Below are 19,756 nucleotides of genomic sequence, written 5' to 3'. Positions count from 1 at the left end.
ATTAGAAAGATCAGTCTGTGTTATGTTTGAGAAAACAACTGTTTAGATTAAAAATTGCAAGTGACAAATCCACACACACTTATTAACTTGTCATCCTGTTTTAAAAATATTTAACAATCTGAGTTTGTAACACTAGTTAAGAGAAAAAAAACAAAACATCACGCATTTCATTAAACTATAGTCTTCCACTTGCATCTGAACCAAGCACAGCATTCCAACAATGTGTGGCACTTTTTTGCATCTTACACTTCTGCAGACAGGAGAGCAGCCTGCTGTAACACCCCCTCCAGGCCTGGACCTTACAGCAACTCCCCTGCACACAGCTCAGGGGGGGTTGGCACCCACACCCTCCTTCACCACTCACGATTTCAGGTGTTGAAGTACCATCACTGTGTAGCAGGGAAACGCTGCATTGACTGTTTCTTGCTCTCAGTTAAATGAAAACATGACAAATCAGAAATAGTGAATGACAGGTATTTCAGGAAATAATTAAACTGCTGGTTATTTCAGTTATTCCTATGGGATATTCCTAGGGGTAAAAGAATTTTTTTCCTTTTCCTGTTTTATTTCTAATAGTTAGCATGAGCTTGTAATCTTGCAGCAACATCTGTATCTTCTTCTGGCTCTTTGTTTTCTACATATTAATTTATATTTGAGTATGCTGTTGGAAGCTGCTCATTTCATACCAAAAAGTAAGAGATCTGAATTGCATTTGACAGTGTTTCACATTTGAAATTATAATTTAACAATAGTATACAACATGTCAGGACTATTACACAGAGTCACTCTGCAGCAAGTGAAGTCACATTATGTCACCACAAGCTCAGTTCAGCACATCAATGATGCAGGTGTAGGAAACCATCCACCATCACTGGCTTCTTGCGATTACAGCACTTAAGGGGATTAACCCATGTGAAGGTCCTGGCCCTGCAAAGGTCTCACGTTTGTGGTTTCCTCTAGAGGCTCCCAAGGCGAGGGAACCCCCCAGGCAAGCAGGACCCTGCTGCAGGCTGCCCTGCATCTTAGCACAGCAACACTGCAAGAACTCAACACATCCCAGCTCCCTACAAACTGCAATGTAGGGGAAGTGCTGCCATGCACAACACTCTGCTTTATTCCACATAGAAAACAGAAGTCCCTTCTGTTTGTCATTCAGCTACTGCTCCCAGAGTACAGAGAGCTTCCACTGAGGGACATAAAGACAGAAGGGAGGAAATAATTTACAGACTGCACAGTAACTGCAACTCATATTTTGTTTAGTGCGTGGCTGTGAAACCGAAAATTGCATCTCTCATCTTGCACGTGCACCTGACGCTACTCAAGTATTCAATTACTGCAGGAACAGCCTTTGTAATTTATTACGGGAAACAAACATGCAACTCCCTGCCCCTCACTTTACTGTGTGGTTCCACAAAGTAGGATTCAGTGCTTCTTGCAGGAAGGCACACTGCCAACATATTGCCAATAAAGTAGTAGCACACCACACTTGTGCTATCTTAAAATACACAGCTGAATGTGCCAAGTTTCCTTATTTGGCAAAACAGCCCATTTGCTTTCAGGATCTTTGACCATCCATTTTTAGTCCCAAATCATCCTTTGTATCCAACAAGGCCTGCAGTCCTTGAGCATACCAACCTGGATTTTTCAGCAGTATATTTATACAGAGTTTAAAAATATATATATTAAAAAAAAAAATAATTTCCAATTAAAAACCCACCCTTAAACACCAAAACATGATTAACCACTGTCTTGACCAAACAGAAAACAGAAAATGAGTTAGTGACATAGAGCTGCAAAAGATACTGCAGAAAAAAAATTATAAATTAAAAAACTCCCTTAATCATATCATGAACTGTTGATCGATAAGATGAAAACAAACTCCAAGCACAAATCCAAATTAAATATATCCTAATCCTCTAATCTCCCAATGACTTAAAATAAAGCCAACAACCCCTACAACTCCTAAACTTCCTTAATCAGGCTGAGTAGCAGTCCCGCAGATAGTGAGACTGGAGGCGTAGCTCTGCCTACCTTAGTTACAGACTCAATAACATTTGAGCCTGTACTTTGTCACAACCTAAGAATTCTGCATAACTTCCATTAATAACATTTCTAATTTTATTTTAATTTATATAACCATTGCTACAGAAAAAGAGCTCAACTCCAGCTAAACAATTTGAGTACAGTTGAGGAAAAGAATAATTTTAAAGCCAAATTGTGTCAATGGCAGAGACTGAAGACTTTAAAGATTTCACATTAATTAAAAAACATTTTATCTCAGAAAACCCTAAACTGGTCACTTCACCTGTAAATGATGCCTGCCAATAGTACACTCGCAAGAAAGACAAGGCAGCTAAGCCTGCATCCAGGCCTGCAGCACAGCTTAGTCCTGGCACAGGCCAGACTGCAGGACCTGGGCCTCAGTTTAGTCCATGTTTCTGTTTTCCCCTCACAGTGAGCCAGGTTCTCCAGGGTTAACATTATTAACACAGTGCCACCGGTATGCAGAGCACATTATGGATAGATAAAATAAATAGGTTTCACAGGACTTACAATTCCAGGACAAAGTCCTGAAAACATCTAACCACATGCCTCCTGCAGAAAGTTATGATGTTTTCGGGTAGTGACCCAGTTAATCCAGTGCTTTCAAATTATTTCTGCTTCTGGAACTTAGAAAAAGTAATGATTCATGGCTTTCCCGAAGGCTCTGTCGCCAAAACTCCCAGCAGAGCATGCTGGATACAGGGTGATAGATAGCTCACACACACGCGCTTAATAAAAGATCATACTGCTGGAAACGAGCTAACTTAAGCAAACACAGCAAAACCAAAGAACGCCAGCTTACTTTAAAAAAAGGGAAAAAAACAGAGGGAATGAAAGTCACATCTCAAATCCCAATCCGACGGATTTCAAGCCCAAAACAACAGCAAAATGCAGCAGGTGCGCTGCATGTGAAAGGCACTCCAAGGAGCGCAGGGTGCTAAGGCAGCAGCCACAGCCGGACGCCGCTGCCCGCCCACGGACGGCCGCCGCCGGCAGCGCCTCTGGCGCGCCGGGCCGTCAGCCGGGGCGTCGCTCGGGGGACACCGCTCTGCCCTGCCCTGCGCTGCCCTGCGCTGCTCTGCCCTGCGCTGCCCTGCGCTGCCCTGCGCTGCTCTGCCCTGCGCTGCCCTGCGCTGCGCTGCCCTGCGCTGCCCTGCCCTGCGCTGCCCTGCCCTGCCCTGCCCTGCGCTGCCCTGCCCTGCGCTGCCCTGCGCTGCGCTGCCCTGCCCTGCGCTGCGCTGCGCTGCCCTGCGCTGCGCTGCCCTGCCCTGCCCTGCGCTGCGCTGCCCTGCGCTGCGCTGCCCTGCGCTGCGCTGCCCTGCGCTGCCCTGCGCTGCGCTGCCCTGCGCTGCCCTGCGCTCCCGGCGGGGCACGGCTGCTCTCCCGACCCCCGTCCCACGGCGCGGCCAAGCGTGGGCGCCGCCGACCACGGCGGCGTTTGGCCGGCGCGGCGGGACCGAGGCGACGCAAGGTCAGGCCGTGTGCCTGACCAGGCCGGCCGCCTGCCTTCACAGGGCTTCTGAAGTTGCTTCAGCACGGGGAACGTCAAACCCGGAGGGGACACCCAGGGCCCGGCCCGCCGCCTCCCTCCGCCCAGCCGAATGCGCACCCACCGCGCCGCCAGCCCAAGCGCTGCCTCCGCGGGGGGCGCTTCGCCGTCCTCACCTTTCCCGAGGGGCTCCGGGCTGGCGGGACCCGAGCGGCGCCGATCCCGGAGCCGGCGAGGTAGGCTACAACCGGCGCGACCGCGTCTCCCGCTCCGTCCCCCGCGCTTCCGGTTGGCGCCGGGAGCCGGAGCCGCCGCCGCCGCCCCCGCACCGCCTCGCAGCGGCGCCACCCCGCGCTCCGCGCCGGGCCCCGCGGGGAGGCGCGGCCGCCGCCGGCTCAGGGGGCGCGGCGCCCTGCCTGCAGGGGGCGCCCTGCCTGCAGGGGGCGGCGGCGAGCGCGGCCCCCGCCCTGGGCCCCGCGGCCGGCGCACCCACACCGTGAGCGCTGTGCTGCGGCGGCGTGAGCCAGCGGCACGGAGCGTGGCTTCTCGGAACCCCAGAGCCGCCGACTATGCTAAGTTGGAAGGGATCCGCAAAGACCATGACATCAACCCCTCGCCTTGGACAGGACATCTCCAGGAACCACACCATGTGCCTGAGAGTGGTGTCCAAACGGTTGTTGTCCTTTGTCAGGCTTGGTGCTGTGACCACTTCCCTGTTCCAGTGCTCAACCCCACACTGTGTGAAGAATCTTTCAATAATATCCAATCTAAATCTTCCCTGACACAACTTCAGGCCATTCCCTTGCCACATGTCTGCTCCTCTGATTCCCCTCATGAGGAAGTTGTATCTTCAATGAAGCCTCTCCTCAGTCTCTGCAGGATGAGCAGACCCTTCAGCCTCTCCTCACACAGCTTCCCCTCAAGGCCCTTCCTTCATCATCGCTGTTGGCTTCCTTTGGACACTCTCTACGAGCTTTATATCTTTCTCATATTGTGGTTCCCAAAACTGCCCCCAGCACTCAAAGTGAGGCCGCACAAGTTCAGAGCAGAGCGGAACAATCACATCCCTTGCCTGGCTGGTGATGCTGTGCCTGATGTACCCCAGGACAGGGTTGTCCCTCCTGGCTTGGACTGCCCGGGGAGGTCAGCCTCTGGCAGAGTGGCTGTTTGCTTGTTGGTCAGCTGTGCCAAACTTGGAAATACCCTCTTGAGCAGGGCTGGTCTCTTGAGTGTTTCCACTGGACAAGTGTAGTACAGCCACTGCAGGTCAAGGGAATCCAGGCATGGGGATGCACTGCCATAGCCACAGCTTTGGAAGCACAAGCTTCTTCCTTCCAGGGTTCCTGCATCTGTGATAGGTAGTATGGCTAAATTTTTACCAAAATGACTAGATGCAGGTAACAAAAAAAAAAAAACCAAAAAAAAAAAAAACAACCAAAAAAAACCACCCTGCTTCATTTTCTTGTGCCATGAGGGCTGGGATGGTGTTTTCTCAGCATGCAGCATATTTAAGTCCTGGGTATCACTTGGGATTGCCATGATGCTGTAGGTGAGGTTTTGGAGGTCTCAAGGAATAGGAAGGGAGCAGGTTTGCTCCTGCAGCCAGACGTCCTTTCAAGAATATGGAAGAAGAGGAGAACTTGACTGGCAGTTGTAACCCCCTGCCCCCACCCCTCCCATCATTCATACATATTCCCTTGCTACCCAGGTCAGAAATGAAACAGCCATACAGACCACTTCTTATCCAAACATCTTAATGGCTTTGAGATATTCTGCTGTTGAAGAAAACTTTTTGCCAATAGAATCATCTTATTACTGTTTCAATAAGACAGCTTACTGGTGTCACACTTAAAGAGACTCAAAACACTTGGGGAGCAAACAATTTTGCTATGGATGTAAGCACGATCGTGTGGCTGTGACAGCACATTTTCTGTATGATACAATTTATCGTGCAAGACACAGTAAAGTGCTGCTTTACTCTGCACTCTCCAGGTCATCTACTGCTGACTGTACATTGAGATTTTATATTCTTTGGAGAACTGCAGCTCCTTGCACTCTCTCATATTTGACTGTTGTTACATGCATGTGCAGATCTGCCATATAAAACCAGTTGTGTAGTGCAGTGATTCACAAAGATCTGTGCAGCATCCCACTGAGCCATATCCATTAACTGTACATCTCAAAGATGTATGGTATCAAGGTGAATCATGGAAGAACACTTTACTGATTAATGAAACGTGATTATTTAATGGATATCAGAGGCTTTTCCCCTGTTGTATTAGTTTGGCACAACTAATACAACATGAGGGAAAGCCTCCGATATCCATTAAATACCAATACCCATTAGAAGTACTAATACTTTCTGTGCTTAAAATAAAACATCTCACTGAACTATAAAAATAGGAGTAAAGTTCAGCAGGATCTTAAGCACTCAGTGCAGAAAGCATGTGAAGACAGTAAGAAAGTCAAAAAGCAGGCACTGGTGACCCCCTTTTGCCCACTAGGTAGGTTCAATATTGCCAGGACAAGCAGTGAAGGAGGTCAGCATGCTTTGGCTTCCCCTGGATACTGCATTTTCAGGCACTTCTTGTCTGATCTGGGAGTGCTTGTGCTTTCTTATGAACTGATGTGTAGTGAGCCTGGAGAAGCCTCCAGTCAAAGGTGCCACATTTTAAAGGAACACACAAACATCAAACACAAGTCACATGAAACTAAGCTGTGAAGGAGGAGAAGTGCCACATACTTAGTCTCTTAAACGCTTTAACTAAAGTGTTTGTCCTTCCTGTCAGAGGCAATTGCCAATTACTCAAACGATTTAAAATATCTTTGAATGTTAAATTACCCGTTTCATAGGCATTTTCCTTGAGTACATGTACTCAGAGGTCTCTTGCCTACTGTGCTTTGTCTGGGCATTTTTTCCATGGCTGTGTATCTGTAGAGCAGGGATTTACCATATCTGATTTTAGGACCTGGTTGCAGGGCCTAAATAAACTATTCTGGTAGCACATGAGAAATGAGTGGGTGGTTAAGATTTCCTACTTCAAGAGTAGGGGTGCAGAGTTTGCATCAGACAATGTTAACACACCACTTGTTTAAATCTCTAATTGCACCTGCTCTAGTAGATGACAAGTAGGAGAAAGTGAAGAAATCAGCACAAGGATTGTCCAAGCCCAGTTCTACACTGCTGTGAAGCTATATACACATATAAATTATTACAACAAGGTTTTAAGAATGCATTTTGGGGCTTGTACTCTTTCTTGCCTCTGGCTAGTGAGACTGTATATTTTCAAGTTGTTTTTCCATTATCAAGAAAATTAAATTTAAAATAGCTAGAAAAGATCAGAAACCAGTGTAATGGCAATTTCTTAAGTGCATTGGCTTACTGTATAGAACAGTGAGCCAACACATTTTCCCTCCTTTCTGAGGCAGCAAACTCAAAGAGAGAAACTCAAAAGTTACCACTGGAGAGCTCAATCCTAATCACAGTCTTCTTCCATTGATGTAGGACAGGCAGAAAAAGAAAATATTTATAAGCTAACAAAAGTTATTGTAAAGCCACAAAAATTGGCAGAGGATAAAGGCGGTTCTAGCAACTTTTAACTCAAGTTTATAGTTGAAAAGATTCATATGAATTGTCTCTTTACATCTCATTACAGGTTGTGTAGTGACGTCTCACCAAGTTGCAACATGGAAAATACAGTGTCATGCATATGTCCAGGTGGTTTAAATCATCCTGCCTGCCAAAAGCACAAGGCACAGCCCTGCCCTGCCTGTTGAGCCCTGTTCCTGCTGCTACACTGCCCACCTCACCTTCTGCCAGCATGGTGTTTGCATGGCTGCACAGGGAATTGGGCTGTGCAGGAGAAGCTACTGCAGAGAAAATAAATTAGTTTTCACTCAGAGCAGAATGCAGATCATCAGGCAATTGCACAAAGACTTGTGCCAGCACAAAGGCAGGAAAGGAGCAAGGGCTGATAAAAGCAGCTGAGAGTGGTTGGAGCCTGGAAGTGCTTTTTTAGCAATGTTTATGCCAGCTTAAACTGTATGTGAAACTCTAGACACAGATAATTTGGAAGTGGACACCTGCTCTGTATTTTTCAATTCTCCTTCAAGACTGGCCCAGAGTTCATCTCAGGCTTAACACAGAAGTTTCTTTGAAGCACGGCTGCTTCTTTGGTTTCTATGGCTTGCTTCCATTTCTAGATTAAAAAATTGGCCAGAAAACATGGTGGAAGTCATGCCTGGGATATAATGTGAAGGTTGTACACACTGCTGTAGGACATGTAGCACTGCTGTATGCTAGTGTTAATCTAGCTAGTTTGATCAATGTTAGCTGTAACTACATGGTGTCATTAGGTTTATGCCATTTGTTCCATCAGTTTTGTAATCTGAAGAGGTGAAAAACGGCTCACCTGAAAGCCCTCTCTACATTATTTTTGCTTGCTTTCCAGAATGAAATATGTGCAGGTATGTCTACACATGCTGCAATCACACACCTCTGCAGTTACACCCCAAAACATAACTGGCAGGATTAGTTTCATGACTAAAAGACAACTTGCATGCCAAAAGACAACTTGCATGGCAAGTACTAGCCAAAATAAGCTGCCTTTTCTCTTTCTGGGTGACAGCAAGTGGAAAATCTAAGGAATTGTCTTTGGAATTGGCTCAGAGGTGATCTTGCCATTCCTGGTGTACATGAGGTGGTGAGTGTACACCCACAAACACCAGCATGATGCTACATGCAGTCCCCACGCTTGCACATCTGAGACCATGATTCCTGTTTGCTTCAGCAGCCCAGTCTTTGGTGTCCTGTGGGAAATGGCTTCTAGTCCTTCATGGGAAATTAAGAAAGAGCTTGTACTAACTATCAGCCATCTATGAGATTCATCTTTGTTGTTGTTTTCTTACCTGTTGGGTTTTTATTTTTTTTTTTATTTTTAAATAACGGTTTTATGAAAGTGCCTATATGGTATATTTAACATGAAATTATAAATATACTATTAAATATCAATTAATTGTAAAAGTATTAAGCACAAAATTATTTAACATAGACCAGAATGATTAAATACAGACATGTGTCAGAATATGCCTGTGTGCAATGGGTGTGGATCAAGTACCTGCTTTGTGCAAAATGGTTTTCAGAACTGGCAGGTTACAGCTTGTGCAGTGTCTTTTGATCAGGCATGTGTTCAGTGTAAAAAGAACATGTAACTGCTACAAAAATGTCAATATAATTAGTAATGAGATAGACATGAGATAGCAAAATATTAACAAGAAATCCAATGCTTGATTGTTTTGCAAGAATGGTTTTCTTATCTTTTTCTGGCACCACAATTTTTAGCCGATCATTATACTCAGCTGTAATCCACTCACTAGTACTCTGCTCAGCTGCCATTTCATTACATCCTTTTAATTGTAAATATATATAGCTCATACTCCTTCTTACATTAAATTTTCTGGTCCAATGGACTTAATTTGTTGTTCTAATTTTGGCAGATTTTTTCTCTAAAATGTAATACAGCTTACCACTGTTTTCTTTGTTTCAGAGCTGTACTGAATTCATTGTAGCTGTGCCCATTTGTGTTTTCCAAGCTCCACTGAAGTAACAGTCCCTTCATTTCTCTGAAATTTTTTCCAAATAGATTGCTCAGTCACAGAGAGTTGGGGAGAGGCAGGCACAATTCCACCACCTCTGAGGACCACCAAAGGAAAATTACAACATAGAACCTTCAACAAATGATTTAAAGTATACTATAGTATTTTCTTTATTAAAAACAATTATTAATATTTATGTCATTTATGTCATTTACCTTTCTTCTAAAGTAAAAGCAGGTACTGGAATAATGAAAATTTTGGCCACCATTGGCAGAGAATTGGTTTGAATTACAAAGAAAATATTAACTCCTTTTAATGATGTACTGTAGTATACACTAGCTTACATTTTTTGCTACTTACTTAATCCACTGGACATTAATTAGAAACAAATCTGTCTATTAGAGATCTAATTTTTTTCTCTTTGTATTTAGAGATTAAATAAGACTAGAAAATGTCCATAATATTAGACTGCCTCAGAAAAACCATTACTGTAGACAAATCTGTTTAGCTGTATCATCTCTGTCCCCTTTCCTTTGATTCCAATTAGAGGTAATTAACTCCCCCAAAACACAAGCACAGTTATTAACAGTTTCTAGTTATGACAGGAAGGAAACAAAAATCCCTGTAAACCTATAACTAGTTTCTGGCAACAGTGCTAACTGATCAGGAGCACCACAAAGGAGTTACATGCCAGACAAGAGGAACAGGAGAAACACTAGGGCAGGAATTACAAATGGAAGGAAATGTTGTATTTCAAACAGACACTAGACAGCAACCTGCCAGTACTGCAGCCCTCAAGGGTCAGTCCTACAGAGAATGAGGACATCTAAAGAAAACCCAAGGCAAAACTGTCTCTCTGTTATCTGAGAACATCCACAATGCTGCCGACAGTAGTCCTGTGCAGAAATAATGTACACCTGTGAAAAAACACAAAGAGTCGGCAAATACAGATAGCAGGTTCACTTGCTGGCTCGGACAGCATCTGAAGAAAGAACTATTTAAAAACACAAGAGGTGGTGTTATAATGAGGAAACCATGGAGAGCAGAAAGCTTATGATTATTGACAGAAGTTGATAAAGAAATGGATTATTGTCTGTTAGGATGTTGGAATAGCTACTGCTACCATTATCCTATGTATCTTTATGTAAATTTCCTTTAATTGAGGTATTCATTTACAATCATTATTTTCATTGGTAATGTGCTTTATTTGCATTTGAAAGCAAAAAGAGGAAAAGAATTAAACACAACTGGCTGACCCCTACCATGTGAGAAAGGGTTTGCTTTTTGTCACTCTGACCCAAATGGATTAGGGCCAGGAAATAAGGTCAAGCTCTTACCAGTACCTCCATGTGTCACATTTTTATTACATGGAGTTTCCAAGAAAAATATTCCAATTTGCATCAGTAATTATTCATTCTTTATGCATTACCATGTCAGTTTCTCGGTTTATTTTGAATTCAGAAATTATATTTGAGTGCCAGGCCTATTAAAAAGCAACCCTTTGTGAAATACCCTTTAGCAGTTAGATGTGATAGATTTTGTAGCTGTACATACTCTTTTTTTCCCTTTTAAGAATTTCCCCTTCTACAGCAGTCCCCTCATCACTCGAGTCATAAACCCCCAAGACCGTGGTTGGATTAGGCTCCTTTGTGGATTTGCAAGTTGCTGCCTTAGTCAGAAGATGTCTGAGGGCTGCAATTGCTAAAGCAGTGCCCAGGGCGGGTGGGGTGGGAGGCAGTCTCTCCGTGCTGTTGGACAGCACGAGGTACCAGCATGCAGCGCCGTACCCTGTGAGCTCCTCTAACGCTGACCACAGCGACAAGCTTGACGTCAGCTTTTAGCCACCAGCCACATCAGAGAGCTCCCTGTCCTGTGGGAATTGGTTGGAGGCAGTGCTGCACCTTTCCAAGAGAGGAGGCAGAAAGGTGAGGCTCCTCTCCAGCCCAGGGCTGCCCAGCTCCACCACACTGCAATGGGGAGACATCTAGGGGGTGCCAGGGGTTCCATGGGCACAGCTACTGCTCTGGATGCAGGGCTCCAAAGATAAGCTGCTAAAGAAGTTTCTGGTTTCACAATTTTAATGATAACTTTTTAATATGGTCATTATTTTCTTTGATTGCTAATACCTTGACCTCTGGTGACTGCTGCTGCTTATGCCTGCTAAACTTTAATGCAGGCTACAGTAAAGAACATTATGATTATTTGAAAAGGCAGAGTGTAATGCATTTCAGATTAACAGTGAAAGAAAAGCTATTGAAGTTAGAGGTTCACTTTGCCATATCACTCTATGCTGCTTTCCTTATTATCAGTACAAAAAAATGAAATGAGAATAGCACATCTTTTAATTTCCTTCTACTATTACCTCTTGATTTGCATTCAGAGCTCCCAAAAGAAATACTGCTGAATTCAGAAGTAGTCTATTTAAACTGCATGGTGTTTAAAAATTGCTAGAAGAGGTTAAGGTGCTCTATATTATGCAGTTGACCTTACTAAGAAGCTGTGTTAACAATTTAGATTTATAATTTTGTTAATTTTTTTCCCAAGCAAAATTCATTATCTCTTTTTGTACCCCTGAAGGTTAAATCTTTTGATTTCTCTCTAACTTATTTTGTGAGATTTCTAAATTATATTTAAACTTCTTGTACTTAAAAGGCTGCTTTGCCAATGTCTATGAAAAGAAGCATTTTGTTTCTGTCTCTTTTTGTACCTGGCCTGAAGAGACTGTGTGCCCTCATGATATTTTACCTAGGAAGAAAGAACCCAAACCCACCATCTACAGAGTCCTGCAAATACATTTGAATTCTTTTATCTGCCACTATTATATCTTTGTGGCTGACTGGGTTTGAACAAGATGTCCATGGAAAATATTTTGAATCCTGCCTTTACCAAACAGCTGTAGCCTCCTGGTGTGCAGGATTCAAGCTTCCCTGGGTTTAACCTTTCTTCCCTGCCTTTAACCTTTCTTCCCTGCCTTTGTCAGCACTGGGCCTGCCTGGTCATTGAGAAAAAGAAGAAATCCTAACAAATGAACAAAAGTGAAATGTGCCAGGGTAGGGAGAGCTGTACCCTGTGACTCTTTAGGGTCTGCAGCTCTGAACAGTGGTGTTTGTGTACTCTACTGCTGCCTGACCAAAAAAAGGCTAGTGGTGGAACCCTGTAATGCAGAACATTTTCCAAAATGCCCAAGGTGTCACCACCCTAGCTCAGTGGTCCCCAGCAGTGGATATTTATTATGGACACTGCCTCCTGGTTATATCTCACCTGAAAACTCATACTATATTTATGACTCTGCCAGTAAATAAAACAGGACCAGGAGCTCTGGGCCCTGAGGCCAAGCAGCAGGGACCAGCCATACCAGCACTGTATGGCCTGTGAGCCTCAGACATAATCATCCTGATTAGGATTTAGAACAGGTTTATGTTTGTTCAGCCTGCAGTGTTGCAGTGAGGAGGGTGCTGTGCTGTAGTGTTTAATGCTGTTTATGCAAGTGGGTGTGATGGAGGTACAGAGCACCTTGGGTCCCACTGGAGGACCGTGGGGGTGGGAGAGGACAGGACAGACAGCTCTGTAGTCTCCCCTGGAATGATCCCCCGTAAGTAATGGCTGGACACTCTCCTGCAGGGGTAGGTGGCATGGGCCAAAACCAGGCCAAGAGCTGCACCTAAAGCAGGATGGACCATGAGCAGAGCGGTGCTGGGGACTGCCCAGTCCCTGCAGCCAGGCCTGCAGACCCGTCTGAGAGTCAGCAGCAAGGCGGTGCCCGCAGTGAAGCAGGAACAAGTTGTGACGCGCAGCTGCGAGCACAAGGTGAAGCCAGGATGGATGTTCTGACATTCCAGTGTTTCTTGAGTTCCTATTCATTCTCCACTCTAGTACAACAGTCACTTAGACTTCCTACAGCTAAAGCAATATATTGACAGCTGCCCTCCTGTTGTAAAGTCAACACAGGGGGGAAGCGTAGCACAGATCGTAGAACCAGAAGGTAGTTTTATTTATCTAATCTCTAGGTATTTAGACAGTGATTAGAAACATAGCAACTACCTGAGCCACTTGAATGAGTTAAATACAGAGATAGCAACACTTGTTATTTATACAGCACCCTTTATTGGGAAATTTTAAAATGTCAAATACCTGTTTCATTGAGTAGGTAAACTGCATTCAGTTTTTGATATGGAGGTGCCATAAAACCTCTCTTTGTATCACTGGGACACAACTACATGATAGAGACTGTTGGCAACAAATAAGTAAAACAGTTAGAAGTTCTAAAGAAAAAAAGAATAAACCAAAGGACTAAAACATACTAAACGGATGAAGAATTGGTCTATACACAGAGCCAAGCCAAAACTTGGCAGCTTTATAAACCAGCTAACACAGAAATAAATGAAAGTCCAAACAATAGGAACAAACCTGGAATAAATAAAATCATGAACTCAGAAATGTTACCAACTGATTGCAAAGATAAAAATGCCTGTTGAAGTAATTGTGTCCCTGTAGTTTATTCTACTGCATACTTTGCTTCTGGGAAGATTCTGTATCCGAAAAAGCCATATGAAGTATATTCATTGAATAGCACAAATGGAAATAAATATTTCTCACTTGAAATACCATGACACAAATTTGTCTCTATATATTAGCTGCCTTTCCTCTGAATCATCTCGAACTTCTAGTCAGACAGCAAAGTTAAGATAAATTATTTCATCATGCTGCAGAATATTTCTTAAGCATGTAATTCTTTCCTTTGCAGAATGCAGGTACCAAGCAGATTGTGGTTCTGTGTCAGCATTTCCCCAGTGTCTCTCAGCTTTTGCAGAATTTATATTTTTACTAAAAGAATGTAATTACTTTTATAGATAAAAAAAATCTGTATTTGTATACTGATTTCACACGGTCCTGCTCAATGCCAAAAATAATTTGCTCTGCGTCTAAAGCAAAATGTAGACTATATCAATGAGGTCATCTCTGAAGCCTAATTACGAGATAATAGTTGCAACTTCTAATTTCAGGCTTAATCAGTTTTATGGCATCCAGCTTCACAGTGCAGAACCAGCGTGAATGCAATAGGAAAGACTTTTGCCATTTGAACATCGTCATTCCCTTGGCATGCACTTGGCTGCCATCTGGGCTTGCCCAGCAGTAGTACAGCCATCCCCAGGAGCATTCAGGAGGGGAAAGAGCACATGCCAGAGCACCTCTCTCCTCATGGCTGCAGGCCCTGAGAGACCTCCCCGTGGTCATCGAACCCAGAGGTCTCTCAAGTGCCTTACTAGCCAAGGTCTGAGGTAAAATCCTGCCCAAGATAAGGTAACTTGTAGTGCTCACATGAAAAAAAAAACCAAAAACAACAGCTAAAATAAAGAATATATCCCTTCTTTGTTTAAACCCTTCCAATTTAAATGTTTTCTCCTGAGAAACAGATGAGCTACTGAGACCATGGTGTTGCGTCACTGCCTGTCATCCCCCGTGGCAGGGATGGATCTGGTTGGCTTTAATCTCATTGTCCATCTCTCAGTGCATGAAGGCCAGCTGTGGGTTTGAGGCCCAGCAAATGACAAGCCAAGTTTGATATATCAGCCAATTAGTAGCATTGGTATTTATGCAGGGATGAAGCTGAAAGTGCAAATAAGGCCAGTGACTAAACCTTTCCAGCAATTACATTTAATAAGGTACTGCATGTTATTTACAGAAAAGATAGATCACACAACTTCTACATGTAAATGCACAGAGTGTGAAGACAAAAGCTGTACTCTCATAACATGCTAAACAAAATAAATAAACCAGAATTATTTTGGCACAATAACTATTACATAAATAAATATTATAGAACAAAATGAATAGACATTTATTTACAGTCTACTGAAAGTGCAAACAATTGACTGAAAATTAAGATACTTGTAAATGTGTAAGACCAGAAAGTGTGTTAACCAGCCACGATTAATTCTAGCTGAAGTTTAAGTTTTTAATGTCCAGGAAAATATTCTCTTGAAATCCATTTGTGCATATTGTGCTCTTTTTGAACCAGTCCTTTGCTACTTTTAATGCTATTGGTTTTGATGACCTTACTTTTTAACTGAATTTTGTAAAAACTTGATTGGTAGTTTAAAAAGAAGGAAGTAAAATGTAAACACTGATTAATCTATTTATAATTCAAAATATTTTCAGTCCTGTCAGTTTTCTGAAATGGCCACACTGCTTGTAATACTAGACAGTATGATTAAGACTAGGAATTGTTCTTAGTATTTGTTGTATTTAAAATGGAAATATTTGCAAGTCTTCTCTGAATGGAACTATACCTTGGACCACTCTTGAACCTACATTATTTCATCAGGTCCTTACATCTATCTTCTATTGAGGTCAACAGTAGCTGAGCAAGCTAAACTGATGATCAGTTTTGGTCCTGACCTGAAGCATAAATCATAAAATACAGATTCTTAATTAGGGAGAAGGACTCACTACCTACCTTAGAACTGTTATAAGTTTTTGTGCATTTCTCACTAACTATTCTATCTTTTGCCTTTTTTTTTAATCCATATGAGATATCACTTACCACACTTCAAGATGAATTAACAGGTCACAACATGGCCACCCATACACCTACAGTGCATAAATTCTTCCTCAGCCAAAGTTCTCCAGCAGGCTGGTACATTGTGCGTTGCCTAAGACCTTATGGTATGTTTTTGCTTATTTTTGTAGTGGCAGTGCAGTAGCAGAGAAAGTGAAGTTCTTAACAAGTGACCTTGAGAGGATAAAAGATCGTTTCTCATCATTGCTTCAAATGTTTATGCTCGGCGCGGTTCCAGTCGGTGAGACATCTGTGATAAAGTTCTCTGGTTGTCAATCACATTTAATTGCCGCACGTAGCTCCGAACATCCTGATGGTTTTTATTAGTTAGCGCTGCATCAGGATCTGGTGAAAGAGAAATGATGTAGGATTGATACACATAAATGGACAAATGCCTGAACAAAATGCACAACTCCTTACAAGCTGTCACAGGAAAGACTAGATCCTGGTGAGTTAAAAAGGAAATATTTAGAAATTGCTCCCTTTGAAATCTTTTCTCCGTATCTGATGGTCTTTCTGGTTACTACCCCCACAAATTAACTTTTCTTTTGGACATACTTGGCTACATTTACTAAAATTGATGGCCCTTGGTTACAGTTTTACACATCACCTTATCAGTCATTAGTTATACATTATACAGCTAACAAGTACAATTTAAAGCTGCCCATTTGCTTTTGAACCAGCAACTTTCACAGATTCAAAATTATGTAATTGATTTAAGCCTCTTTTCATACAATATTCTCATTTCTAGCTCAGTATTAAATATTTGTAACAATGTAGTGCTTAGTGACTGCCTATTCAAGCCTCAGAATTTACTACCTGTTTACATTACTTAACCACATTATACCTACTCCAGCAGCAGTTATGGAGTACTACTAAGTTAAATTCTAAATACCTTCAGCCCCAGAGAAAACAGCTTATAGTGTAATGTAATATGTTAGGTAACTTAAATTCAACTAAAGAATTATACTGAGGCATCTACATTACATTACACATACACACACACAAAAACCATGGAATTTAGATCCAGCAGATGTATATACAGACATTTCATTATAATCTGCTTCCATTTCTAAGTATGTGGAGGTCTCACCCATGCTTAATACAAAATTAAAGACACAAAGCCAGAAAAATCTGGATTATGGATGAAAAAAAAATCTTTCTTAATTTCTACTGTTCTACAGAAATTTCTACAGTTAAGCTTTGATTCATATAGAAATAAACTATTTTATAAAAATATAGTTTTATATTATTTATTCTATTGTTTGAGAAAGAGGAAGGGTACTGTGAGTCAAAATGGATGAAGTGCTGAGGAAATGCCCATGTGACTGAGACTGACTGTGCAGCTTGGGGGGATAAGACCCACAGAGAAGCCTGTTTGACCATACAGCTCTGTCATCTTACTTGGCCTCAAGAAAGTTCTAGTAATTATACTGACAGACAGGTTTTAAATTCACCGCCTTATGCAGTTATGTCATTTGTAAAGGCCATGTCTCCAGACTGGTTTCATATTAAAACAGCATTTATCCAAGCAAGTATTCGTGTTCTGCTGCCTGCTAGACTTATTTCAACTACTTCTGAATCCAGTGTCTAATTTCAACTGGCTCTAATCTGACAGATAGGTAGAGACCTCACAGATATTTAGCTCTTTTACATGCATGGAAAAGAGGTAGAGGAGAAGGGGTTTATTAGAGCTTCCTGAAGGATATTTCGCCCTGTGAAACATCACAGGATCCAAACATGGAAGAATCACTGCAAAGCAGGCTCTTCAGTTCTGGTACACACAGAATTAGTTGTAATTACTGTAGCTACTGATGCTAATGCCGACAGTACAGATGTTGTAATACACTTACTGAAAGATTGGCTTCGGCAGAATTTCACTGTCCTGACAGTGTTGGCAATCATGCGCTGGAAGGAAAAGATGGGATGCAATCAGAGAACAAGCACTGTATTTCATCATCATTCAAACGAAGCACCTAACTGTGCCTCAGTGTGAAGACACATGCCAATAAAAGCAGTCATATGAATGAAAATATAATTTTAATGCTGCTACTTTAATGTATAGGGTGTGATTTGCATTTACACAGGCTTTAAATAAGCATGAGTATAATTTACATGTGCTCAGAGAACCCTTTCCCTTGCTTGAATGCTGTAAAAGGCCCTAAGTAAGAATGAAAATCAGCCCCTTCAATGTGCATTTCTTTGATAACATCTTACCATATTAAAAAGTAAAAGGAATACCATGGAGTATATACATATTAATTTAAAGACTATCAGCTCCTAACAGCAAGGCCATTTCTAGAATATATTCATCAATTAAAGAGCTTTCACCTTTTATACAAACTTGAGTTTAAAATGCAGTCCTCCTGGAAGACGACAGTGTAAATAAGCACACAAGGGTGATCCCACTGGCACAATGCTTGGCTCCCAGGTGAGAAGGCCACTGTCAGTACAGTGGCCTGCAGCCAAGTTTCATAAATAGACCTGTTACACAGTGTTACTTTGCACAAGTGTATCTAACTCAATCTGAAAAGTGGATTCACTTTTTGTGGACCCTTCTACTGACAATTCACCAAAAAAAAAAAAAAGCAGAAGTCACTTTAGTCCTTGCTGTGCTTCCCCTTCAGCAAAAAAGACATAATTTCATTCAATTCAGTTTCAATCAATACACTTGCTGTGATAAATGAGATTTTATTTTACAATAGTTTTTAAGAAAAGAAATTAAGGTTAGTCATATAGCAAAACATTAGTTCTGGACTGTAGAATTTTAACTGGTTTCTGTGATTAGCACTACAGAAATAATACATCCACTAGTATGGGGCAGAATTAGTTGTTCTACATAATGTCAGATAAACTGAAACTTCAGCAGTTAGCAAGATAGTTTGAATCAATCCATGTTATAAGGACAACATTTGTTTCAGTTTCTTTTGCTTAGGTTAAAAAAAAGCAGAGGAAGGAAATGCGATTCCCCATCAGACTCCAATGTCGATGTTCCAACAAAGCTACATCTTCTAATGCAGTGCACTCTCACCAGGCTGCTTCATACATTATCAAAATTTTATGTGAGATTAACAAGCTAGTTAGTCATCAATTCTCACAAAATGGAATTATATGTTGCTTACAAGTGAACGAGAAAGCCTGGGGCATATGCTCCTCTAAATTCATTTGTAATCCTAAATGAAATCACAATTATAATCTTAAATGAAAATATTGAAAATGAAATAAGCTTGTGAAATCTGTCATTCCAGAAGTGGGAAGCACCAATGTAAGACATTCCTTACACACACAATGGATAATCTCAGACATTTTAATGTACTATCAAGCATACGAAAATAAGTTGGTTGGTCAGCATAAGAAACGCTATTGATAAAGTAAGTCCTAAATGCTTGTGGATTACACCTTATATTATCAAATGAAACTGATCTAAAATATGTTATTTCTAAAAAACACTTTTCCAAAAGCTCTAGGGAATCTGGATATGGATCTGCTTATGTTATTCCTAAAGTTATATGTATCTACATTTGTAATTCAAGTAAGAGTAAATTTTATCCTAAGGTAATTTTCATACCTCTTCAAGCCACTATTACTATGCAGAGTCTCTAAGGTACTTACCTTGCAAACATTCTCACAGGTGCTTAGCATTAAGCATGTGAATAAACTCCACTGACTTCAATGGAACCTCTTACTCATGGTAACTGGGCTGAGACAGAACATGCTGCATGTAACAGTGTCAGTTTTTCAGTCTAACCCAGTCAAATGTAAGTCAAAAAAAGACAAGCATATAAGCATGACTCTATGGCTTCATATTTGTCTCTGTTACGTGATGCTGCTACTTTGATTTATACCAGTTCAAAAGATACTCATCTACAGTAACTGTTTCAAGGAGAGATCATAAAGCTGAACTGCCCCAGCCAACACAATGAGGTTTCAAAACTGTCTAGCTTTGAAGGAAGCTTTGCTAAGAACACTTCATTTTTAGGAAGATAGCTAGTTTTGCTTGATGTGCTTTCTAAATGAATTGTTAATACACACCCTAATTTTTTGAACCTGTAACTGTTTAGGTTTCAAAG

At 41.9% G+C, this 19,756-nt stretch overlaps 2 protein-coding genes across 9 annotated transcripts in view; both read right to left on the bottom strand.

The window, feature by feature from the left end:
- MAP3K20 (mitogen-activated protein kinase kinase kinase 20) overlaps nt 1–3,845 on the bottom strand; it is a 92,589-nt gene extending 88,744 nt beyond the window's left edge. For 2 of the 3 annotated variants that reach the window (XM_031505411.3, XM_085585074.1), the window contains exon 1: nt 3,709–3,845. The gene's annotated coding sequence lies outside the window, so the exon portion shown is untranslated. Of the gene's footprint in view, nt 1–2,845; nt 3,038–3,708 lie in introns of those variants that run through there. The other variant, XM_085585073.1, reaches the window with a different exon arrangement.
- Nucleotides 3,846–14,766: 10,921 nt separating this feature from the next.
- The window catches only part of RAPGEF4 (Rap guanine nucleotide exchange factor 4), a 152,007-nt gene continuing 147,017 nt past the window's right edge, over nt 14,767–19,756 (bottom strand). For all 6 annotated transcript variants that reach the window (XM_021552514.4, XM_021552515.4, XM_077785053.2 and 3 more), the window contains 2 exons: nt 17,540–17,594; nt 14,767–16,031 (listed from right to left, as the gene is read on the bottom strand). In XM_021552514.4, the coding sequence (XP_021408189.1) occupies nt 15,904–16,031; nt 17,540–17,594 (183 nt within the window). In that variant the 3' untranslated portion in view covers nt 14,767–15,903. The remainder of the gene's footprint in view (nt 16,032–17,539; nt 17,595–19,756) is intronic.

This window comes from Lonchura striata, chromosome 7, assembly GCF_050655825.1.
Source record: "Lonchura striata isolate lonStrDom1 chromosome 7, ASM5065582v1, whole genome shotgun sequence".
Lineage (NCBI taxonomy): Eukaryota > Metazoa > Chordata > Aves > Passeriformes > Estrildidae > Lonchura > Lonchura striata.
Note: the sequence above shows the minus strand (reverse complement) of the source record. Positions and strands in the feature narration are given on the sequence as shown.